The 27273-nt window shown below is 35.0% G+C and overlaps 1 protein-coding gene across 1 annotated transcript in view; it reads right to left on the reverse strand.

Annotated features, from left to right (window-relative positions):
* Positions 1-1960: 1960 nt before the first annotated feature.
* Positions 1961-27273, reverse strand: part of LOC125917269 (transmembrane protein 135) — a gene marked incomplete at its 5' end in the record, with an annotated part of 33678 nt that continues 8365 nt past the window's right edge. The window contains 8 exons of the mRNA XM_049623522.1: positions 1961-3371; positions 5816-5883; positions 6664-6762; positions 12880-12956; positions 13948-14011; positions 17778-17945; positions 21335-21404; positions 24347-24493. Of these exons, the coding sequence (XP_049479479.1) occupies positions 3239-3371; positions 5816-5883; positions 6664-6762; positions 12880-12956; positions 13948-14011; positions 17778-17945; positions 21335-21404; positions 24347-24493 (826 nt within the window). The remainder of the gene's footprint in view (positions 3372-5815; positions 5884-6663; positions 6763-12879; positions 12957-13947; positions 14012-17777; positions 17946-21334; positions 21405-24346; positions 24494-27273) is intronic.

The raw sequence follows: 27273 nt of genomic DNA on the forward strand, positions 1-27273 counted from the left end.
CAGAGACACACACACACACACACAGAGGGTCAGGCTCTGCACTGGCAGCCCCTGATGCGGGGCTTGAACTCACAAAACCGTGAGATCATGACCTGAACTGAAACCAAGAGATGGACACTTAACTGACTGAGTCACCTTCTGTCAATCTACTTTCTGTCTTTACAGTACAGATAAATCACAGAAAGAATTCAAGGACTATAAGGGCGTGGCGGCGTCTCTGATTCAAGGCAGTAAGAACACCAGGCCACTGGTCCCAGTGGGCCTGCCCCTCTGGCACTGCTGAGAGGCTTCTTGATCACCACAGTGAGGGGGATGTGACATAAGACAATGGACGAAGCTCTTTGTGGGAAAAGGAAATCGATTTTCATTAACTATACACTGGCAGGGGACTCAGAAACTTGGGACTGTGATACCATACAAGCAGAATACAATTTTGTCAGTATTAACAACTAAATCAAATGTCAGCCTGAGCACAGTCCACAAGGAGACGAATGCTCAAGCTCAACAAAGAAAATACTAGGACAGCTGACCAATTTGGGTTTCATCACACAAGACATGTTCAATATAGAAAAAAGCAAATTATAAAATTGGAGAGCAAAGAATAAAAAGATAAAATTCTAAATAAAGTAACAACTGACTAAACTTCAGATGAGTACCAACAATAAACTACATATCAGCCAAGTGACAACCATGTGCACAGACCAAGAAAAAAGTTACCAAAGTGACCACAGAATTTATGAAACGGCATAACCGAACCAAAGGTTTTATTCCAGAAATGAGTAATATAATGGTCTAAAACTATCTGACGAAACATTGGCAAGGCTTGAACAAATCGGAGACAATTTGTTATCCTGCAACCTCAGTCTTTACTGGGTTGGTACAAACCCTAGGATTTTATGACACAGGAAATAGCAGTGAAACAACCACACTACTACAAATACTCCGATGCACTGTTTTGCAGTCTACACATTAATGTTCGCTGTAACCAGTTCTGGTGGAAACTTAACATAGGCACAATTTCCTTAGTGTATAAATGGACTAAAAAAACCATCTATTTGACTTTATTTATGGTGTCACATGTTTTATTGATACCTGATTGGTTAGAGGTAGAGAGATATCATTTTGATTGTCTTCAGGAGCACAGACACAGTGTCTGTTTTCTCAAACAGCTACACTGTGCAGTCTGCCTCAATGAAATCAAATTGGATTTCTCTTTTCACCCCTGAAAATTCATTAATTATTCACTAAAGCTATACATTCATTATCATGTTCTGCTTCATGACGGTTATTTCATTTTACATTTTATATTAAAAAATGACTGTAGCTTGAAAAAAAAAGGAAATCATAGAAATGCACCTTTTGACAGTAAGATTTTACTAAACAATCTCATCCAATTTCAGTAGGATTTGCCTTTCAACATTATAGCTTTTTTAATGTTCATGAAAACAGCAACGTATGAATTAAAATGTTTTTCTTTTAAACCGACAGGAAAAATATTATAAACATAATTTCTAAATAAAGAAAATGAGGTACAGGAAGCAGTGCTTTCTTCACTGCTGTAATACTTCATTTTTAAAATTAAACACAGTACCAATCATCATTTTGATTCTAGGAATAAAAACTGAAAACTTAATTTATTAAGCAATTTTGAAGTCTGAAACCAAAATGATTCCTTAACAGTATTGCCTAATAGACAAGTCAATTCTAAAAAATTAATCACAATGCAAAATTTTGACCTCATTAAAGTGGCTCTGTTACCACGGTATCAGAGTCTGTCTTTTTGTTGGGTTTCAATTTGCCGTAACTACTAAGGACAGGATTACACGTGAACAGAAATATACAGGGCTTGGTGAAATTGAATACGGCGGATTAAGCATTTTAAAAGTCTGGGTTATAATTCTTGTTGCAACACAAGTTCTACTGCATAATTAATTTACAACGGCCCAAAACTTTGCAGCAACAAAATGATATTAAAAAAATATACCATTATCCCTATATGTTGCATTAACTATAGACATCATAACCACTTAAGCCTTTTATTAAGTTAGAAAAGTATGACTTTTCCCTGAAAAACTCTGAAGAGTAATCATATTTCAATCACAGCTGTCCCGAACTAACTCATAATCAACACTACATTTTGTCACTTCTTTGTTCTAACAGGAATAAAAACAATAAGTTTTTGAAAAGAGGCTAGAGAACCTGAATCCCATAGTGATGAAATGGACTTTTAACAACTACTGGATTTTTATATTGTTTGTAGCTGTAAAATATCCACTGTAAAGGTGGGATGGTGGAGAGGGAACAAACTGACAAATTTGCCCAAACTACTTTTGATCCCTTCTAAGTCAGCGATGGCAGACAAACCGAGCTATGAAGAATTCAGTCCTTATAAATGCAAACAAACACCGTACACCTTCACGAGGTTTAAAAGCAACTTCATTTGCTTTTAAATATTCAAGTGTAATGCTTCTGTAAAAGATTAAAACATACATTTCAGCTTTATCAGATATGTCAAATTCCATTTGCTCCTAACCTGCCATTAGTACATAGGCTCACTGGGCTGCCAGACAGCCCGACTGACCATGAAGAGAGATGAAGGTATCAGTGGAAGGGGAGCATGGATACCACGGCATTTATCCGAACAGCACAAGACCCGTCTTCGCATCCCTGAAGTGAGAATGGCCACTTTCTTCAATTAAATTTCTTCACACTAAAGCAGCATTGGCTGGGAAGAGTTACTTCAGTTCCATAATATTTCACTACTATAGTTACCAATTCAAAAGTTAAAAAAAAATACAGACCAAATCCATGTACCCGTGATCCTCTGTATCCTAAAACATAGAAATATTCTTAGTTTTAACCAAGAATTATACTGGAATGAACTAAAAACATATTTTAAGGTAATTTTAAGTATACTCTTATTTGTTACTACATTTCTATGTAGATTATTTAAGATTGCTTGTAGACATAATTTAATCAATAATATATCATAATGTCAACCACTACAAGTGACCCAGAATCAGATTCTGGCTACAGAGGGCGCTTAATTATTAAGCAACACCTTCCTAAAAAGCTTCTGTACTTCTGACTGGTAAGAAAAACTAACAAGAAAAGAGTATCTCTCATTGAAATAACACTGAAGTTCAAGCTCAAGACTCCTTCTTTGTGTTTCAACATAGTTAACTCTTCAGGATAAAATAATGAAACATTAAGTCACATTAATAAATTACAGTCATCTTCAAGAAAACTCGATGGGCAACTCTGGTGTTACAGTTGTATATCTTGGATCCAACCTAGGGATAAAATCCTGAAAGTGTTTAGACGCACCAGTACCAAAAACATCAAGGACTTTTCGGTTCATGACAGCAAATCTGCAAAACAGAGGACACAGTGAGCAAGTATTTAATGAAGTTTATAAAAGAAGATGATTCACTTGACCTATCTTTCATGGAATGGGAAAACAGAAAAGATTGACGTGATGAAGAACTCAATGGCAGATTCAAAGTGGCAGAGTCACTTTGGTACTCTACCTCAAGATCCACTGTCTCATATTTTGTTTAAAGAGATCAGAATCCCTAGACCTGAAACCCCAGAAACCACCATTGTTATTTCAAACCCCTCTCAAGTTCTTTCCACCAGATTGTGTCAAACAGAAAAACAGATACATTACAATTTTTCTGATGAATGAAATCACAGGATATAAACAATAAAAGAGCTTAATATTTGCCAATGAGGCAAAGGTACTGAATGTAATTTCTTTCATAATTGACATTTTGATGTCTCACAATCCACAGAATATACATCCGAATGTGTATTTAACGATTAAAGGGAAAACAGCATATAGGATTTTAAATTTCTAATAGACATGATGAAGTAAAAGCATACCCTCATTTTATCCATCACTTAATTTAAAAGGTAAAAAATAATTTTTTTTACTTTTACTTTTATTTTTTATTTTTTAAAATTTACATCCAAATTAGGTACCGTATAGTGAAACGATTTCAGGAGTAGATTCCTTAATGCCCCTTACCCATTTAGCCCATCCCCCCTCCCACAACCCCTCCAGCAACCCTCAGTTTGTTCTCCATATTTATGAGCCTCTTCTGTTTTGTCTCCCTCCCTGTTTCTATATTCTTTTTTGCTTCCCTTCCCTTGTGTTCATCTGTTTTGTCTCTTAAGCAGATGCAGAGAAAGAGGATCTCTTTTGCATTGTTGGTGGGAATGCAAGCTGGTGCAGCCACTCTGGAAAACAGTATGGAGGTTCCTCAAAAAACTAAAAATAGAACCACCGTACGACACAGTAATTGCACTACTAGGCATTTATCCACGGGATACACGTGTGCTGTTTCAAAGGGACACATGCACCCCCATGTTTATAGCAGCACTATCAACAATAGGCAAAGTATGGAAAGAGCCCAAATGTCCATCAATGGATGAATGGATAAAGAAGATGTCATACACACACACACACACACACACACACACACACACACACACACACACAATGGAGTATTACTAGCCACTCAAAAAGAATAAAATCTTGTCATTTGCAACTACATGAATGGAACTGGAGGGTATTATGCTAAGTGAAAATAATTTTTAAGGACACATATTTAGATAATGTGCAGGATGAACCCATATCTCTATGCCCGATCCCAAGCATTTCTTCTGGGGAGAAGACAACAGGGTTAATTCTGAGCCACTGGCCACCATCACTATTCCAGGAACGATAAACGTAACTTTCGGTGCCTTTCCAAAGTTAAGTTCCCTCCCAAAATAATCAACTGCTTAAACTCCTTAATGGGCAAAAATCTAAATGACAAAGAAATAAATGATTAATAATAATAATATAAAGGATGCAGTCTCATGGCTAAGAGGAAGAATGCTAAAGCCAGACTGCCTGGCTCACAGCCCACAGCTCTTTTATTTGCTAGCTGTGTGACTCTGGCGAGCTAGCTGACCTCTCTGTGCACCTCAGTTGACTCAAATGTAAAACCAGGATACTAATAGTACTCATCTCCTAGAGCTATTTTAAGGATTAAACACATGCATGTGTACACATGTTGTATGTGTATGTCTGGGACACAGTACAATACTATACAACTGCTGGCTATTAAAACTACGAATGATAATAATAACAGCTACAATTTATTAAGTGCTATTACACAACCATACAAAGAATGTATTACTGTTTCATAGTAGAGAGTGAGAAACTGAGGCTCATGAGGTAAAAAAACTTTCCACCAATAACACAGCTAAAGTTATCAGAGCCAGAGTCAACAGAGTCCATGGTCTCTCTAGTAGGTCAAGCTGCCTCCCAAAGAACTAGATGAAGATCAGAAAATGCTAACTAAAACAATAAAGAACATGATAATAAAGGCAAAGGAAAAGTATGCTTACAGAATCAAGCAAAATAATATGATTATTTTTCCCCCATTGGAAATCATTCAATTATTTAGGAATGATTTCTAATGAATCTGCTGAGTATTTCTAATCAAAAAGAAGAGATCAAAGATTATAAAAGTGAGACTTAAGTGTGTTATGTAGCAACTAATTTGCAATTTTCAAATCAATACAGTATTTTCCCACAACATTTAAAATATCTAAAATAATACAGGGAAAAGAAAAGTCAAAATAATGTTATCAAAAGAATACCCCATGTTATACATATTAAGTTGGACATATTTGATTTATATGTAGCTGTTTACTTTATCACTGAAAGAATATTCCCTCAAAAAGATGAAAAGATTCAAAACCTTTTTAGGGGGAAAATGCTTTTTTTTCTATGGTCAGGTACAACATCTCAGTCACTTACTTGCCCTTGGTGAGTCTTAAAAGAAACTTCCAGTAAGATGGTCGCAAAGTCTGAACTTCCATCACAGCCTAAGATTAGAGTATTCAATTTGAGACTTCTTTAGTAAAGAGCAAATATAATTAGTCATATTAGGCAACAGAGCACTTTTTTATTTTTATTGCTCACTGTATTTTAAAAACAACAGTGATGATAATAACGAAAATATGTACTTATGTTTAACTTGACAACTATCAAGAATATTGCTTATGAAATAATAATTAAGTCATTATTATCAGGAAAGCATTTACTGAATATTCATTAGATAGCTGGTATTTCCTTAGTTATAATAAGTGTATAAACTTGGCAGCATTACTCTGAAAAAGTGCAAATAAAAGTGGTGCCCCCGAATTTTGCAACAGTCCTAAAACCACTAGCATCAATAATGATGATTACATAATTTAAAGAAATTGAACAATGCTTCTAATAGACTAGATCCTACCTCTACCCACACTGCCTGAGTAATATGGGGGAAATGCAATTATTCTTATTTATGCTCATGGTATCTGTCTTCTAGTAGAAGTATAACTAAAATAGGCATTCTAGCCAAGGTACTAGTGTAATAATTTGCCTATAAATTGCACTCAATTTAAACCTAAAAATTATTGTGTTCAGAAAATTTTAAAAATGATCTAGCCCATTAAGTTAGCATGTTTACTGATTTGAAACTTGCAAGCATCTTGGTAAAAAAATAAAAATAAAAACTAAAATCTAATCCATAGAAATTTTCCCAGGTCTTTATTGCCCCCCCCCCCCCCATTGATTTAATGTAAAGAAATAATTCATTTCTCATATCAAAAAGCTATACTTACTGCCTGGAAGCAAATTGCTGTAGAGATGGAATAGATGATAGTATCTGCATGGGGAAAATAGGGAACCTTTCCTGCTTCAATGCCTTTGAAATACATTGTCTGTAGAACAAACATAATGTAAGATTTAGAAAAAAACCCACAACTTTAAATAGCATTAACAATAGAGTGGAGCAACAGACTCACTTGCTATCTACAACTATTTTGTCTACCTTCCAAACCTAATAATCCTTTCTGAGCTCAAATTACGGGTTGCATCTTCCATGACATTAGTTAAGTGTCAGCCTTTTCCTTCCCTCATTCCCTCACCCCAAACCGAGATACCAGTAATAATGCTTTTCTGTGAAATAGAGTAACATTGTATTTCTACTTCTTTTATATCATTTATACCTCAATGTTTGTTTGTTTGTTTGTTTGAAGTTTACCTTATTCTAAGAAGTTTATCTTATTCTGAGATAGAGTGCACACAAGTAGGGGAGGGGAAAGACAGATAATCCCAAGCAGGGTCTGTGCCGTCAGCACAGAGCCCAACATGGGGCTCGATCTCACAAACTGTGAGATCAGGACCTGAGCCAAAATCAAGAGTTGGACGCCCCACTGACTGAGCCACCCAGGCACCCTTCAATGCTTTTTGTATAATCCTCAGGTCTCCCTTCCCTGCTAGATCTAGTCATTCACTCATTTATTCATTCATTCATTCATTGGTTCAACATTTAATGATGTTAACTAATGCTGTTAACACTATGCTAGGAGCTAGAAATTTAAAAATGAATACAATAACATCTAAGTTAGTGCATAAGAGAAATAGCTAATGCACTTAGATATTTAACTATATATATGTTTAGTATGTGTGTGTGCATTTTTGCCCTCCCCACCCCCCCAAGGAGGGAACAAACTGCTCTGCCTAGGACAAAGGAACAAGGAGAATTTCAGAAATGACTACATTTGAATAGTGCTTCTCAAACCACCTGCAGTGAAGCAACACTTCAAAAAAATTTTTTTCCAATTGCCATAGCTTGATACTTTTATAATACAATAAAAATAAATTACTAAAAACTAAATTTTAAAAACACAAAGTGAACCAAAATTTCACTTTTGTATTAAAAAAATAAATTACTCTGTCAAGTTGCTACAGAAGTTTCCAAATGCTTACTCTCTATTTCTATGCTTACTATGAACTAGTAATAAACAGGTCATAGACTGGCACTAGTCTACTGACCACACTTCCAACAGTGCTGCCTCCTAAGAGGCCTAGGATTAACAATGAGATAAGAGAGAAAAAGCAGAAAAAGCAGGGGTAATGAACTGGGTGAAAGTACACAATACATATGGGGAAGGCCCAGCTAATTTATATGGATAGAAGATGCAATTATTCACGGCAATAGTTTCTCTGAAACATGGGAAAGCTCAAGTAGAACTAGTAAGAAAAGAGGAAAGAACCAAGAGAGAATGATGTTACAATCAGGTGGAGAAAAGTTCAAGAAGACATGGGTGGTTCATGAACTAAAGAACATGAAATAATTTTTCCCCAATCTGGAAGATATATATGTACAAAAAGCTACACTCTACTTAGGAAGGAAGATATACATGCACCACTATTTTGAATATACTATACAGTATATTACAAGGTACAGGTATACTGTAGTGTATTCATGTTGACAAAAATGAAATTCAGATGTGGTAGAATAGCATCACAGAAATATTATATAACACAGGTATCTCCTGAAATATGTAACAATTGTGTTCCTAATTTCTTATAATAAACCTTATCTATTGAACCAGATTCTAAGTTAATGAAGGGTGGGAACCATATCCCATAGTTCTATATGCTTACCAGCACTTCATACAGTAGTGGGAACATAATAGATATTCAATATATACATCTTGGAAATAATTATTTCCAAGATAAAAGTTATCTAGTCAGCTGATTTTTATTTAATATTCATTATATAGTAATGCAGAATTTTAATATAAAATTAACTTCAATCATAGGAAAATGACTGCCTATTACACCACAGTCATTAATTCCACAAAGGACCTATTAGTAAGCTTACATTTGTAATTTCCTAAATTAAAAATAAATTCTTATCAGTACATTTTATATCTAGTTTCTTCTGCCAAGATCAAACATGGTCTGTTGATATAAGAAAAGAGCTATGCCAAGGTGCCTATGTGGCTCAGTTGGTTAAGCACCTGACTCTTGATATTGGCTTAGGGCATGATCTGACAGTCCTGACATCAAGCCCATCATGGAGCCTGCTCAAGATTCTCTCTTTCCCGCTCCCTCTGCCCCTTCCTTGTTCATGTGCACTCTCTCTCAAAAATAAAAACAAAACTAAAATAAAAATAAAATAAAATAAAAATTTTAAAAATTTAAAAATAAGTTAAAAAAGAGCTATGTCATTGCTTGGCTTAAAAAACTCTAGCCATGTAGGGAAGCAGCTATAAAATACAGGTTTTACAAACCAGATCTCAATATTGGATTCTCTCTGTGTCAAAGAATGTATTTTTGCTAGCTAAGGGATATTTTCTTTTTCTGACACTCCTTTTCCTCTCCATTAGCAAATCTTGTCACCCTTACCTCCTAAACATATACGAAGTCTGTGTATTTCTCTCCATCCCTACTGCTACTATACTGGCACAAGCCATCATCTGTCTGAGACTAACTGTTCTCCCAGCTTCCAGTCTTGCCTCTATTCCATTCTTTATATAATAGCCAGAATGTTTTCTTCTCCTTAAAATGTGAATTAAATCATGCTACTTCCACACTTAAAACTCTCCAATGACTTCCAATTGCACTGAGAAAAATATCAAACTCACATATTCTCTCTCTCTCTCTCTCCCCTACACACACACATAGACACAGACACACCTGAATAAAGCAAGTATGTAATCCTCTTAATATCATTAGGGCCACAGATTTTCAGTGAGATAAAATTTTTCTTCTTTTTTTAAATTTTTATTTATTTGTATTTTTTTAGTTTTATTTTTTTAATTTACATCCAAATTATTTAGCATATAGTGCAACAATGATTTCAGGAGTAGATTCCTTAATGCCCCTTACCCATTTAGCCCATCCCCCCTCCCACAACCTCCCCAGTAACCCTCTGTTTGTTCTCCATATTTAAGAGTCTCTTATGTTTTATCTCCCTCCCTGTTTTTATATTCTTTTTGTTTCCCTTCCCTTATGTTCATCTGTTTTGTATCTTAAAGTCCTCATATGAGTGAAGTCATACGATATTTGTCTTTCTCTAATTCCACTTAGCATAATACCCCCTAGTTCCATGCACACAGTTGCAAATGGCAAGATTTCATTCTTTTTGATTGCCGAGTAATACTCCATTGTATATATATGCCACACCTTCTTTATCCATTCATCCATTGATGGACATTTGGGCTCTTTCCATACTTTGGCTATTGTTGATAGTGCTGCTATAAACATGGGGGTGCATGTGTCCCTTCTAAACAGCATACCTGTAACCCTTGGATAAATACCTAGTAGTGCAACTGCTGGGTCATAGGGTAGTTCTATTTTTAGTTTTTTGAAGAACCTCCATACTGTTTTCCAGAGTGGCTGCACCAGCTTGCATTCCCACCAACAATGCAACTTTCTCCACATCCTCGCCAACATCTGTTGTTGCCTGAGTTGTTAATGTTAGCCATTCTGACAGGTGTGAGGTGGTATCTCATGGTGGTCTTGATTTGTATTTCCCTAATGATGAGTGATGTTGAGCATTTTTTCATGTGTCGGCTGGCCATCTGGATGTCTTCTTTGGAGAAGTGTCTATTCATGTCTTGTGCCCATTTCTTCACTGGATTATTTATTTTTTGGGTGTTGAGTCTGATAAGTTCTTTATAGATTTTGGATACTAACCCTTTATCTGATATGTCATTTGCAAATATCTTCTCCCATTCCATCAGTTGGCTTTTAGTTTTGCTGATTGTTTCCTTTGCTGTGCAGAAGCTTTTTATCTTGATGAGTTCCCAATAGTTCATTTTTGCTTTGGTTTCCCTCGCCTCCAGAGATGTGTTGAGTAAGAAGTTGCTGCGGCTAAGATCAAAGAGGTTTTTGCCTGCTTTCTCCTTGAGGATTTTGATGGTTTCGCTTCCTGCCTTGCATTTAGGTCTTTCATCCATTTTGAGTTTATTTTTGTGCATGGTGTAAGAAAGTGGTCCAGTTTTCCCTGCATGTTGCTGTCCAGTCTTCCCAGCACCACTTGCTGAAGAGACTGTCTTTATTCCATTGAATATTCTTTCCTGCTTTGTCAAAGATTAGTTGGCCATACGTTTGTGGGTCCATTTCTGGGTTCTCTATTCTGTTCCATTGACCTAAGTGTCTGTTTTCGTGCCAAGAGATAAATTTTTTCTAAAATGAAGTCAAATAAATCTATAATCTTAACTTTGAATTGGAAATATCAATATGCTCATTATTTTCTCTTTCTCTAAAAAGAAAGGGGGAAAAAAGTATTCTCTAGCTCTTTTTACTGGGAAGGCCAAAAAATAATAACTACCCTAGAAGCAAGAAGTACCCAAGTACCCAAATTGAAGTCTCTAAATACCATTTCCCACCAAAAGAATAGGGGTCATTGGAGAAAAGACTGATTCTGTTTCTAGGGGAGGAAATGTCCAAAATGAGCCTGGACCATTTCATTTTATCACAAAGCAAGAAAGTTATCAGAGATATTGGCATTATATAAAAAAGAAACAGAAGTCAACTTGAAGAGGCTCTCATGGTCAAAGATAGTGTAATTCCTGGGTTGAAACAAGACCAAATATTCTAAAATTTACATCTTCATAATGACATTTGAAAATAAAGACTCATAAATAAGTCAGTTTTGCAGAATGCTAGAGGCCAATTCTTTCTGAACACTGGTAAGTAAAGGGAAGTAGTCAAGCATTTTATTATGACTTTGTGAACAAATCAAACTATTTCAGAGTAACCAAACAGTCGAAAAGGGAAAAGTTTTTTTTAAAAGAACTCATGGGGCACCTGGATGGCTCAGTTGGTTAAGCATCCAACTTCAGCTTAGGTCATGATGTCATGGTTTGTGAGTTCGAGCCCTGCATCAGGTTCTGTGCTGACAGCTCAGAGCCTGGAGCCTGCTTCAGATTCTGTGTCTCCCTCTCTGCCCCTCCCCTGCTCATGCTCTGACTCTCTCTCTCTCTCAAAAATAAACATTAAAAAAAGATTTTAAAAAATCTGCACAAGTAAATAATTAGAAGAAACAATAATGTTATAATATCATTTTGCAACTCTCAATGAAATAATAAACCCTGGTAATGATTAATAATGGGTGCTACAACAATTAAGTGAAAGCCTAATGGGGAGCTTTATGTTAGTTGTATTAATAGAGCCCACTGATCAATCTTAGCATCACAAAAAGAGACACAACTAATGTGCTTCCTAATGTGATGCAATAGGAATTCATACACATAGTAAACGTGAAGTATTTCTGTCCCCTCCACCCCCTAAAAATTGAAACTGAATTGCTTAAACCTCTATATCTAACAAACAGTTCATAGGAAACACTTGGGTTAAAGAAACATATTAGTATCACCAGTAAGGATATAATTAGCAAAATCCAAAATGTGGGAAATTTCCCAGAACTAATAACATAGATCTTCAACAAATAAATGGCAAGGAAAAAAAGAAAGGGAGTTAGGGGGAGGAGGCAGCTATTAAAAACTAAAAGAGACTTTGGATCCCAATTAAAACAAAGAGATTGCAGAAGATATCTGTGAGATATGAGAATATAAGCTCTAATTGGATATATGATAATATTAAATACTAGGTTTTTTAAATGTGTGACAATAGTATTTTGATTGTACTTTGGTAGTAGTGTTGATTTGTTTTTAAGGAGTCTTTATCCTTTTAGCCATAGTCTTTAAGGAGTCTTTACCTTGAGTTATTTATGGAAGAAGTGATATGTTGTCTGGGATTTGCTTTAAATTAATTCAGTACTTGTGGGGTTGGGACAGTACAGGTGGAATAAACTGGTCACATGTTAACTGTTGAAACTGTATGATAGGTACACAAGAGTTAGTTACTTTATTCTTTCTACACTTGTGTATATTTGAAAATAACACACATAAAGAAAGAAGAAGAAACAGGAGAACTGACTTTGTCAGTACTTTTATAGGATTGACTAGCCCTTGTAACTGGGATATGGAAGGCTCTACATCCTTTAGAGCTGTGCACGCATCAAGATGTTTGCTTACCTCTACCAACTTGGAAGCTAAATACATGGAAATTGTTGTACTTTTATAAAACATCATTGATACTCCTGCCAAAAAGCCTGAAACAACAAATAAAGCAAAACTGATCAAATCTCAAAGTATTTCTTTGTTATTAAGTCATTCAGAAATGTTCACTCACTTAAGTAAGACACAATCGATTTGTAGCACTGCCCTTTGTTATACAAAAATAAGGACAGTAATATATGTGATGACATTAAAATGAGGTGAATTTGTGGATATCACACATTTTTAAATTATGAAATTGACTTTCAGAGTTAGGAACACACAGTTTTGACATATATATTACAAAGACACTTTATATTCTAAATATAACTTTAAAAACAGTAGTCTTAACAAATATAATGATTTTCAAAAATAATTTTTAAAGGCTATTGATACCATTTCTCATTTTAAGTGAAAATATTTATTAATCAATTCTTCTAACAGCTCAAATTACTTTTAGTGATATCATCAAACTTCTCTCCATAGTACTGCCTTTGTTCCTTAAATGGGAAACAAAGGCAGAGGGAGACCCGGAATACTGGTAGCAGGAATATCACTAATAAATATCTGTAAACTGTCAATTTTACTTAAGTAGCATGTATGCTGTACTTGCAGAAAATGTTAATCTTGAGTTCTTATTTTTATGAAACTAATTAAGTTCTTTAAAAATAAAAATATATATGATTAAAATATATGTCACTTGCCAGTGGCAAAACCAGAATGCTTCAAGCAATATAACTGTGCTTCCATTAGTCACCAAATTTTTTGAGTTTTATGTTCTTTTATAACACATTCCCTAGGATCCCAGGCCTGTAGCAGGCCAGATACCCAAGTCATTATATTGCCATTTCAAAACATCAGATGGCAAGAATGCCTGGGTATGTTAAACTTGGCGAATACAAAATGTGTGGACTGGTTCCTCAGTAGGGATTCTATTATGGAGAAAAAGAGTTATACAGAAATCAGATGAATTTGGAAACTATTTCTGAGTCATTTCTACCACGGATTGATGCAACAGCAGTAACTCTTGTGTTATCATTGCCTTACCAGCTATAATAGCATGCAATTCATCATCCAGGTTTCTGACCCAGCGCAGGAAGCAACTAGTACCCTACATCAAGAAGAAAATGCAGTGACTTCAGTTGTTTCATTTCTAGAAAACATGCATGTAACATCTATAATGAGTGAGTCACTAGCAGACCTTGATGGCAAATTGGTGATCTAAATCAAACTATTTTAAATATATGAGTTGGAAAACTATCAACAATAACCTGTTATAAAGTTATTGTTCTGGATAGACTCTATTAAGAAATTATACATAATATTTTTATTGTCAGGGCACCTGGGTGGTTCAGTCAGTTAAGCATCTGACTCTTGATTTTGGCTCAGTTCATGATCTCACGGTTCGTGAGATCACGACCCACACAGGGTTCTGTGCTGACAGTGCAAAGCCTGCTTGGTATTCTCTCTCTGTCTCTCTCCTCTGTCTCTGTCCCTACCCTGCTTGTGTACTCTCTCTGTATCAAAATAAATTTAACAAACTTTAAAAAAAAATATACATAATATTTTTATTGTAATTATTTTCCAAAATGAAGGCATAAATTTTCCTTTGCCTAGATGTAGAATCACTCCCACTGTAACAAGAAGAAAAATCAAATACACTATAACTCTAAGCCAGAATTCCAAACTCAGATAAAGTATTTTTCAATATAATGGTGAAATAAAGACTTTTTCCAGTAGATAAATACTGAGACCCACATAGTAGCTTTGTAAGTGATGAATTTTCATAAATGGTAAAAGGTAATTTTGCAGGCAGAAGGAATATAGTATCATTTAGATCTGAAAAAAGAAATGAGGAGCTCTGAAGATGGCAAAATGAAGATAAACTTAGAAGACATTTTTTTAAGTATCATTTCTTTCTATACAAATAAACTATCAAAAGAAGAACTATTAAAAGAACTATCAAAGAAGGGGTGCTTGGGTGGCTTAGTCATTTAAGCATCCAACTTCAGCTCAGGTCATGACTTCATGGTTCATGAGTTTGAGCCCTGCATCGGGCTCTGTGCTGACAGTTCAGAGCCTGGAACCTGCTTCAGATTCTGTGTCTTCATCTCTCTCTTCCCCTCTCCTGCTAGCGCTCTGTCTCTGTCTCTCTATCAAAAATTAATAATAATAATAATAATAAAATAACTATCTAAAGCAGTGGTCATAAAATATGGCCCACTAGCCAAATCTGGCTTGCCAACTGTTTGTATGTGGTTCATGAGCTAAGAATGTTTTTACACTTCTCAATGGATAAAATAAAATTGTAATATTTTGAGACATGTAAAAATCAAATGAAATTCTAATTGAAGTGTGACAAAGTTTTATTAGAACATAGCTATGGGTGGCTCAGTCGGTTAAACGTCCAACTTTTGATTTTGGGTCAGGTCATGAGCTCACAGCTCATGAGTTCGAGCCCCATGTTGGGCTTTGGGCTGACAGTGCAGAGCCTGCTTAGGATTCTCTTTCTCTTCCCTCTCTCTGCCCTTGTCTCACTTGTGCTCTCTCTCTCTTTGAAAAATAAATAAACTTTAAAAAAAAAGAACATAACTATGCTCCTTTATTTATATATTGTCTATGGTTGCTTTCACACTACAACAGCAGAGTAGAGTAGTTATGACAGAGACCAACCATATCAGCCACAAAGCTTGAAACAGTTATCATCTAGCCAATTACAGAAAACGTTTTCCGACTCCTGGTCTAAAACAAAAATGGTAACAATAGATCATGGGGTTTATAACACATGAAAAGATAAATGTATACCACAAAGGATGAGAAGGAGGAATTTGAGGTATAATATTCTAAGAGTCATACACTATACATGAAGTGGCATAATATTTGAAAACAATAACTGATGAATTTAAAATGCTTATTATAAATGTTAAGGCAGTCACTAAGTTAAAAAAGAGGTATAAATAGTAAGCCAAGAGTGAAGACAGAATACAAAAATACAAAAAACAAAACAAAAAAAAAACTAAATACATAAATTTTTTTAAAAAATCCAGGAGGAATAAAAAGGAAAAAAACAATGGAAAAAATACAAAACAATTAGCAAGAGGTAGATTTAAACTATACCATTATCAAAAAGTACATTAAATGTAAATAGCTTAAACATACCAATTAATAGAGATTATCAAATTGGATAAAAAAGGAAGAACCAACTACATGTCATCTAAAAGAATCAACCTTTAAACTGAAGACACAGTTAAGACTAAAGTAAAAGGACAGAAACAATGTACTATCAAATATAATCAAAGGAAAACTGGAATAGCCATATTAATATCATACGTTGTAGACTTCAGAGCAAGGAATATTACCAGAAATAAAGAAGAACATTACAAAATGAAAAAAGAGTCCATTCCCTGAGAAGACACTGAAGAAATATGAATTGTTGCTCCGCCCTTCTCCCAATTACATCCTTATAAAGACGCTAATGGCATTGGCAATTTTATTTTAAATCCCATATGGCTTTGGAACACACTGTACCATTTTTTTTTTTTATAAGGGATTTTCTGACCCGGTTGTATTTTTCTATAGTTTAATACCATTAGTTTGTATTACCTGGGCAAATAAAATAGTAACAGAAATTAAAGCAAACAAATGAAACATGCTCTGAGATATGCTGGATGGTGGAGAATAACCAATTTGGGATAAAAATGTTGGGAGACAATCCACATGTGACACTTAGGGTTTATGTTAAGAATAAACATAAACACTATGACATAAGAAATGAAAAAGAATATGAACATATAAAGTTACAAATATTCTGTCCTATTTAACTCTTGTATATTCAAAGACAGTAATGTTTCCTAATCAAAACTATTGAAAATATTTTCAATATTAGTAATATTTCATAACAAGTAATTAACTATAGCTTATCATTTGTTACTCCTGTTCTCCTTTCCATTTAAAAATACTTTCCCTATATGTACCTTATATAAATAAACTTTTACATAAAATGATACATAACCATCTTACCCAAAATGACTCCAGAATTCAAGTTTCCCTGCACTATTATTTTTTTTTTTCACTTTAAAAACAATGTGTGTGTGTTTGCATATAGTCAACCTTAGTTAACATATTTTACCATTTGGAAACTACGTTTAGGTTTATAGTCTAAATTTTAGATGTTTAATAAAATGTCAGTAGTATGACTTATATATGAGTGATCCCCATTAAACAAAAGGCCATTACTTAAAATTTCAGAGTACTATGTCATGGATGATCCTTACATATGTGTTTAGGTGTGTGCTTATACATGTGCTGGTATGTTTATAGGAACATGCAGAAACGGTGGAAGAATGTTAACAATGGTTATTTGAGAGAGTGTAGCAGGAATAGTGAGTAGATCAAAGAGGGATAACAAGTCATTTCTTACATAAGTCACAACAGAAAATCTTTACTGGCTCTATCAAGTGTTGATATCAGCTAGAAGGGTCTGAAATAAGTTTAAATTAATAACCAGGCAGTAAGTATGATCAAGAAAAACAAAGAGACCAGATATATTAATATAATTTTTGATGTTAGAAATATAACAGTTAAAATTTTTCAGTATCTACATTACTGAAAAAAAAGTAAGTCTTTGAAAATCTTTCATATTATATATAAATGCAAATATATCTACACTTTGAAGCATATTAAATAACATTTTAAAAGAAATTTTTCCAACCTCAATTCCCAATATATATTGCATATATACTTGGAGACATTAAAACATTTATGAATACAACAGAAAGAAGCATTAAAAAATGATAGATGGGTTAAGGCCGTATCTCATTCTAATAATAGCCATGTTATTTATTTCCCATTTTTCTCTCCTCTGCTGAAAGCCTTACCTTGTATATACTAACAAAAGAGCCCAGAAAAGCTCCGAGCTGGAAGTTTTCTTTATTGTAGAAGAGAGAAAATAGCCGGGATGGCTGTGTAAACAGATGCCGAAATGCAGAGGGAATTCGGAGGCAGCACTGGATCAAGTATCCCACGCTAAACATTCTGATGAAACCCTAGAGAAAATTGGGATAAAATTCTGATTTACATCCAAATATTTAAGTCTGACAGATATAAATTTTACTGGTTTAGAATCAAAACAGAACTCAAAAATAAATAAATAAATAAATAAATAAATAAATAACACAAGTTTATATCAAAGCATTTTCAAAATTAAGTCCTAAGACCTCAAATAATTTTAAAACAATTACCTTAAAATAAGGGTAAAATTTTTCAGTGATTACACTTTCTTTGATTTTCAAAACCTTGGAAGTCTCACAAGCACTGGCCAAACTTGTTTTTGCAACAAACTTCCATTTCCTGACATTCTGTTAACAATAACCAGGACTTATGATTCCTAAACCAAAACTGAATTTTAGGAATAAAAGCAATGAAATTCCAAAAAAATAGTTTACAAAACCAATGTGTTTTGGAAATTTTAACAGGGTACTTTTCTTTTTCTTTTTTTATGTTTATTTATTTTTGAGAAACATAGACAGAGTGTGAGTGGGGGAGGGGCAGAGAGAGAGGGAAACAGAATCTGAAGCAGGCTCCAGACTCTGAACTGTCATCACAGAGTCCCACACGGGGCTCAAACTCACGAATCACAAAATCATGACCTAAGCCGAAGTCGGACACTTGATTAACTGACTGAGCCACCCAGGCGCCCCAATAGTGTACTCTTCTTAATAACTGGTGTAAGTAGGAATTCTTTTGACAGAAAAAAATAACTTTATTTTTAGACCTTTGGTATCAACTTTTTAAATGATCAGGCTAAAAGAATTTTCCAGAAAAAAAAATTATACCTAGGTTTTTATTTCTATGCTCAACTGTGTCAGGTCAAAACATCTCTAAGAATCGGTAGCATTTAAGGTACACTAAGCAAAACTTGAAAAAGCAAATGCACTACAAAGGCATACTTGCTGCCAACATTTTCCCATATTACCTCCAACTATTTATAGGGCAAAAAAGAACAGAGAGGATGACTAGTGCTGGTCAATTTCATTTCAGTATTTAGGGAAATGAAATTTAAACATCACTTCTTACTGACAGACTGAAAACTTCTTATTAGCACAAAACCAAACGTTATCTAAAAGAACAGTATTTTAAAAATTCATGTTTATGAATGTTTATGAAGTTTCATGCTCATAAGGAGGAGCACATAAGTCAGTGAACAAACAAAATAACTACAGATTAGTGTAAGTGTTATGCAGGAAATAATCAAGACTCTAGGAGGGAAATTAACAGGCAGCCTATATTAAATTGGGTGATAAGGGAAAGCGATGGAGGATGTGTCATTTAAACAGACAGAAGAGAGGAGCTGGCATGATGAAAACATTTCAGATAGCTTGGACAGAAAGCACAAAGACAAAACAGACTGGCAGGTATGAGGAACCAACAAAAAATGTGAATGGAGCATAGTGAGTTGAGGGGAAAGTAATTTGTATATTTCCTCAGGGATATGATTTAGCATGTGGTGTAACTGAGCTGATGGAATAATGAGGTACACTGTCAAAATATATTTACTATATTTATGGTGTAAATTCCTCACCTACAGGTCTCCAAATAATTTTACATTCACAGACATATTACTCCAATTTATATGAAAATTGCCAAGTTTATAGTATTGGTACACATTTGCTGATACAATGACTAGATTTCTTCAATCCTCAGTAATTCTCCATAACATTCTCAGAGAATTTTTTTTTTAACGTTTATTTATTTTTGAGACAGAAAGAGACAGAGCATGAACGGGGGAGGGTCAGAGAGAGAGGGAGACACAGAATTGGAAGCAGGCTCCAGGCTGTGAGCCACCAGCCCAGAGCCCGACGCGGGGCTCAAACTCACGGACCGCGAGATCGTGACCTGAGCTGAAGTCGGACGCTTAACCGACTGAGCCACCCAGGCGCCCCACAGATAATTTTTTTTTTTAATATCACTTCCCCTCTTCCCAAACTTTATCAAATACATCTGATTTAATCAGAATATTTCTCTTAGTTACCCTCCTGAAGTCTTCCCTTGAATTAGCAGTACGTCCAGTTGGAGGAAATAATGACTGTCTGGGAGCTGGCAGACCCTGACTGAGGCTGCCAGCAACGTTGCTCTCCTCCCCATTTTAAAAGTGGGGCAGAAAATCAGATTTAGAAGCAGTGTATCAGAAACCACTGCACAAGTGAAAAAATACTCTACTGCTTTAACCTCTGGTCATATCCTTGGGGACTCTAAGGTAAGTGTTGGCTTGGGCAAATGCCACCATCAACATTAATTAGATCACAGGCACTCATGTTCATAAGCACTAATGTGATACAATCCCTCTCTCCCAGAATGACTGCTGAGAGGCTTTTTTTTTTTAAATTATTATTATTATTTTTAAAAAATTTAACCTTTTTAAATTTATTTTTGAGGCGGGGGGAGGGGGGGTGCACAGAAAGAAAGACTCAGAATCCAAAGCAGGCTCCAGGTTCCAAGCCGTCAACACAGAGCCCAACGCAAGGCTTGAACCCACGAACCGAACTGTGAGATCATGACCTGAGCTGAAGACAGACACCTAACCTACTGAGCCACCGAGGCTCCCCCGGAAGGCTATCTGTTGGGGATGCTGTACAACTCTGCTCTTCTCATCATCAACTGAGTGGGGATAAGACATTATAAGAAAGAACATAAACTTTTTGAAGTATCAGGATTGTGAGAGCCCCATCCACAACCAAAGAACTTGTAGCAGATGGTGCCACCTGTGCCAGACTAACTGCAATTAAAATAACTTCCGTCCCAGAGTTGGTGGCAATGGAGGATGGGGGGATGACAGGCACAGAATGGGGGATGGGCGAGGAGAGACACTCCAGTACACTAACATATTATGGAGTGAAGAATTTATGCCAGTGGATATAGCTAACTTCCTTCATATAGAGCAACTGTGGACATGCTCCAGTTACATCCATGCGTTAAAAAACGTAACAACTTTACAAGTCCAACACCAAATACCACCGTACCAGCTTGTGCACAGTGTATGTATGAGACTGCTCACCCACTAGTACACAGCATACTCCAGGGACCTTGATCTAAAATGTATTCTAATGCGAATACATTACAAAGTACAAATTTTAATAACTTTCTTTTTCTGTCTTTTTTTGCTATGGTTGCTTCAGCTTCTCTTCTGCTTTGAAATTTTAACACTAATTTTTAAATAAGCGGATATTAAAATTATTTAACAAAGGATCTGGTAAGTGAATACTAAAAGCTAAATTGTTACCTAATTTTCACAAATTCCTTATTTTTCAAGTCAAATGCAAAGCATGATAGCAATTACTGTCAATTTTTCCATTTACTTTGAAATCATGTTTTAATTATAAAGTTATTTCTATACATATTTCCTGCAGCGAATAAAGTGATACTTTCATATACTTACTTTAATGCAATAAGAGATGCAATTATCTTCATAGTGTTTGCAACATCTATGCCTTGGTCCATGCTTACATCTGAAATAAAACACAAATAACAAATTATGTGTTTATATATGTGTATGTGTGTATATGTGCTTAAAACTCTGTAACCTAAAAAGGAGAAAATATTACCTACTTATATTTAAATGCATACATCTTTTGGTTTCTTGGGACATAAAAAAGCAAATATAACAGATTTTTTTTTCTTTGCAGTTCAGCATTTGATACAGTGCATAAAATTTGTGACTGCAGTCAAAATACTTAAATGTGGAACAGAAAAAACATTGGTAAATATTTGTGACTAAGTATGAAAAATATGTATATATTATCTCTATACTCTGCCAAATCTTTTGGAAGCTTTAAGTTGCTTACTGAAGAGCATAACAGTCATAAATCATCCATGAAGTCAGTACTTGAGCAAAAATCATAATGGAAAGTGCTCAGGTTACTGGAATGTATACTTAATTATATTTGAAAGAAAACATCTGGAAAAGAAACATGATAGAGTATTAGAATTCAAAATTCAATTTTAAAAATAAATATAGAAATAGATCATGTGGGAATTCAAAAGTAGGTTATTTGTGATTTGACTACAAACCACTTGGTCCTCTTGTGTTTAGTAAACCTTTCTGCAAGGAAGACTACTGTTCAAGACACTGAAGATGCTGACTCCAGGACTATACATACATTCACTGGAGGCTTAAAAAAGTAAGTAACATATCTAACATGGGTCTAGCTCTCCGCCTTTCCCTCTGAAGGATTCATGTTCTAAAATGAGTAGTCTTTATAACTCTTGCAGACCAGTTAATTATCTTCATGGTTACATTAACTTTCTTGTTGATAATAATTTGTAGAGTAATATTCTTGCTCAAGGTCTCTCTAATTCCATTTTCAAATTGATTAGCAAAACCTTTTGGGAAATCCAATTCTGAGCCACAGCTGGAGTATGCAGGCAGCCTTTCATACACAAGGATGACAGCAGTAGTTCCTACTGACTGTAGCCCTTATGTCACTAGAATGATGGGACATGTCTGGCCATGTGAAGTTGAGGGCTTAAAGCTGGAGCCTAAAAGAGGTAAAGCAGAGAAGGGTGGCCGTATGTAAACCATCACTCTTCATACTTCTAAGTGTCCTCTTCAAAGACATTCTTCAGCCAGTGCTACTGGAACTACACAGAGATTGTTAAACTCTCTTTGCTAGTGAAGTTAAATTCTAATAACAGCTATACTGTCATTTAATCTTTCCTTAGTCTGTTCTTAAAACTTCTCAAAACCTGGACTCCCCATCTCCTGTCTTATCTGCTCTGCTTATGCATTACCCTGCATCTGCTCTCACAGCAGTGGGTACTCTGACAAGTTCTACCACGACCTGATTAGCTCTGATACCCAAGGTATCATTCATCCACATAATACATTCTCTGCACTTCCCTCTGATTCTTGGTGAACATGATTTCCATGAATAGGGATTCCCTCTCTCTTTTCTCCACTTAGGTGATTCATAACTATTTTGAACTTACTTAAGAAGTTCACTACCAATCACACCACTGGATATTTACCCCCAAATTACAAAAATACTAATTCAAAGGGATATATGCACTTCTATGTTTATTGCAATGGTATTTACAGTAGCCAAATTATGGGAGCGGCCCAAGTGTTCACTGATGAATGGGTAAAGAAGAGGCGGTATGTATGTATGTGCGTGTGTGTGTACACACACAGTGCAATATTATTTAGCCATATGATATTGCGCATATGTGGAATTTAGGAAACAAAAAAATAAATGAGCAAAGGGGAAAAAAGGAAAAAGAGAAAAACCAAAAAACAGTCTCTTAACTATAGAGAACAAACTGATGGTTACTAGAGGGGAGGTGAATGGGGGAATGGGGGGATGGATGAAACAGGTAATGGGGGATTAAGGAGTATACTTATCATAATGAAAAAATCAAAACAAGAAAAAAAGATATACATAAAATTCTTTTAAAAAGTTCACTACCACAATTATTCCTGCCATCTGTTATCCCTTCCTTGCCTCTTACCTTCTGTATGTGGTGTATACTAAAATGAAGACAAACTCTTTAAATTCAGTAAAAATTCTGAGTACCTACACTGTGCTCATGTATGTGAGGCCACTCACATGTTATTTCATTTAATGCATACAGCATTCCTTAACAAAGATCGTTAACCCAAGTTAACAGATGAGCACTTTAGGATCCAGAGTGGTTAAATCACTTGCCCAAAGTCACAAAGCCAGCAAGGGGTAAAATGAGAGTCTAACATAGGTCTTCTGATTCCCACTTCAGCTTCCTATAACCGATGTCTAACTTTCTATATTGGTTATTCATTCGATACTCTCTCAAATATCACTACCAAGATTATTTTTATTAACTAATGTTCTAATTTTAAATCATTAAATTAATTTTCTTCAATATCTATACTAGAAATACAAATATTTGTATGAAATTCAGACTTATTTGTATAATATACAAATAAAGTTATCTTATTCCATTTCTAAAGCCCTGAACATTTCCACTCTTGCAAAAACAAAAAAACAAAACCCTTTACTTAAGGTTTGCTCCTTGTACCTATATCTTCTTGAATCTCTCCCAGAACTTTTCTTTCTCCTTCCTACACTTAGCATATTTGATTAGCACATATTAATCTGTTTCCCGAAGTTCCCCATTCCAGCCTCCTGCAACTCTGCCTAGTTAGACATAGAAAACTATTATAAGTTCATATAAATCTATTAAAAAGACCATATGATGGTCTATAGTCCAGACAAAAATAATAAATAACATTGACTTGCTATTATGTGCCTTTTATAAAACTCTATGCATTGTTTTTTTGCAAAACAAACAAACAAACAAAAAAAAACAAAAAAAAAACATCATTACTGAAAAGAAAACAAAAACACTTTGACATGGTACAAATATCATAGAAAACAGTGACAAAGTGTGCTAAGTATCAAGATAAAGAACTTACACTGAATCCACAAGTTTCCTGATTAGAGCAATTACATTCATTCTTCTTGGCTTTTGCTCATGTTTCTCTGTCTTCTGTTCCACTTTTGCATATGCCGCTTCTGGTGAGTAAGAATGTGTGGGAATTTCTTCCTTCCCTACAATAAACCTAAAGAAAAGAGCACAATCTGAATAATTTTTCACCTTAAAAAAAACAAAAACAAAAACAAAAAAAACTTGACTTTGTTAATATATAAATACATTTTGGATAGTACCTTATCATTTAAAATAAGATTTTTCAAAATTTACATAAAATCTTATCCTTTAGAAATACAAGCTTTAAAAATCTGAATGCTTCGGAAATGTTGACAGCCATTTCTTTAATACAAATTCTTCCACTAAGTTTTTTTTTTTAATTCCAGGATAGTTAACATCCAGTGTCATATTAGTTTCAGGTGTACAATATAGTGACTCCACAATTCTGCACATTAGTCAGTGCTCATCATGGTAAGTGTACTCTTAATACCCTTCATGTGTTTCACCCAACGCCCGCAACCCACCTGCTCCATGGTAACCATCAGTTTGTTCTCTGCTTAGTTAAGTTTCTACTTCTTGGTTTGTCTCTCTTTCTTTCTTTTTTTTCCTTTGATCATTTGTTTTTGTTTCCCAAATTCCACATATGAGTAAAATAATATAGTATTCGTCTTTTTCTGACTGGGTACTTAGCATTAATTATACACTCTAGCTCCATTCATGTTGTTGCAAATGGCAAAAGTGCATTCTTTTTGTGGCTAAATAATATTCCATTATATGTATATACCATTTCTCTATTCACTCATCAGTTGATGGACACTTGGGCTGCTCCCATAATTTGGCTAGTGTAAGTAATGCTGCAATACACATAAGGGTGCATGTATGCCTTTAAATTAATGTTTTTCCATTTTTGGGGGGGGCAAATACTCAGTACTATGATTACTAGATTGTAGGGTAGGTCCATTTTTTAACTTTCTGAGGAATCTCCATACTGTTTTCCAAAGTGGCTGTGCCAGTTTGCATTCCCACCAACAGTGTAAGAGGGTTCCTATTTGGAGAAATAAGAACACCAACACCTTTTGTTTCTTGTGTTATTGATTTTAGCCATTCTGACAAGTGTGAGGTGATATCTCATTGTGGTTCTGATTTGCATTCCCCTGATGATCAGTGATGTGAGCATCTTTTCATGTATCTGTTGACCATCTGGATGTCTTCTCTGGAGAAATGTCTGTTTATGTCGTCTGCTCACTTTTTAAAAAATCTTTATTTATTTATATTGAGAGAGAGCACGAGTGGGGAAGGGACAGAAAGAGAGGGGGAGAAAGAATCCTAAGCAGGCTCCACACTGTCAGCACAGAGCCTGATGCAGGGCTTGATCCCATGAACCTGAGATCATGACCTGAGTGGAAACCAAGAGTCGGACACTCAACCAACTGAGCCACCCAGGTGCCTCTCATCTGCCCACTTTTTAATTGAATTATTTGTTTTTTGGGTGTTGAGTTATATAAGTTCTTTATATATTTTGGATACTAACCCTTTATCAAATATGTCACTTGCAAATATCTTCTCTCGCTCTAAGCTTTTAGTTTTGTTCATTATTGCCTTTGCTGTACAGAAGCTTTTTATTTGATGTAGTCGCCACAGTTTTGTTTCTGTTTTTTCTTCCCTTGCCTTGGAGACAAATCTAGAAAAAGTTGCTATGTCCGATGTCAGAGAAGTTACTGCCTGTGCTCTCTTCTAGGATTTTTATGGTTTCATGTCTCACATTTAGGTCCTTTCAAATTTATCTTTGTGTATGGTGTAAGCCAGTGGTCTAGTTTCATTCTTTTGCATGTTGCTGTTTAGTTTTCTCAACACCATTTATGAAGAGGCTTTTTCCCATCGTGTATTCTTTCCTCCTTTCTCAAACATTAATTGACCATATAAACATGGGCTTATTTCTGGGCTCCCTATTCTGTTCCAACGATCTATGTGCCTATTTTTGTGCCAGTACCATACTATTTTGATTATTACAGCTTTGTAGTATAACTTGAAGTCTGGAATTGTGACACCTCCAGCTTTGCTTTGCTTTTTCAAGATTGTTTTGGCTATTTGGGGTCTTCTGTGGTTCCATGCAAATTTTAGGACTATTTGTTATAGTTCTGTGAAAAATGTTGTTGATATTTTGATAGAGATTGCATTAAATCTGTAGACTGCTTTGGGTAGTAAGGACACTGTTACAATATTTATTCTTCTGACCCATGAGCATCAGTTTGTGTCATCCATTTGTTTGTGTCATCTTAAATATCTTTTATCAACATTTTATAGTTTTCTAAAAATATGTATTCTATATTTTATAGAATACAAGTCTTATAGTTTTCTAAAAATATGTATTCTTTATTTTATAGAATACAAGTCTTTCACCTCCTTGGTTAAGTTTATTCTTAGGTATTTTATTACCTTTGGTGCAACTGTAAATGGGATTGCTATCTTTTCTTTCTGTTGCTTCACTATTAGTAAATAAAAATACCATGAATTTCTGTATGTTGATTTGGTACCCTACAACCTCACTGAATTCATTTATGAGTTCTGGTAGTTTTTAGGTGGAGTCTTTAAGGTTTTTTATATATAGTATCATGTTGCCTGCAAATAGTGAAAGTTTTATTTCTTCCTTACCAATTTGAATGCCTTTTCTTCCTTCTTCTTTTCTGATCACTATGGATAGGCATTCCAGTACTTGTTAAATATGAGCGGGAAGAGTGGATTTCCCCATCTTGTTCTTAACCTTAGGGGGAAAACGCTCTCCATTTTTTGCCACTGAGTGAAATGTTAGCTGTGGGTTTTTCATATATGGCCTTTATTATGTTGCAGTGTTCCCTCTAATCCTATTTTTTGAGGTTTTTTTTTTTTATCATGAATGGATCTTCTACTTTAGAA

Source organism: Panthera uncia, unplaced genomic scaffold, assembly GCF_023721935.1.
Source record: "Panthera uncia isolate 11264 unplaced genomic scaffold, Puncia_PCG_1.0 HiC_scaffold_1637, whole genome shotgun sequence".
Classification (NCBI taxonomy): Eukaryota; Metazoa; Chordata; class Mammalia; order Carnivora; family Felidae; genus Panthera; species Panthera uncia.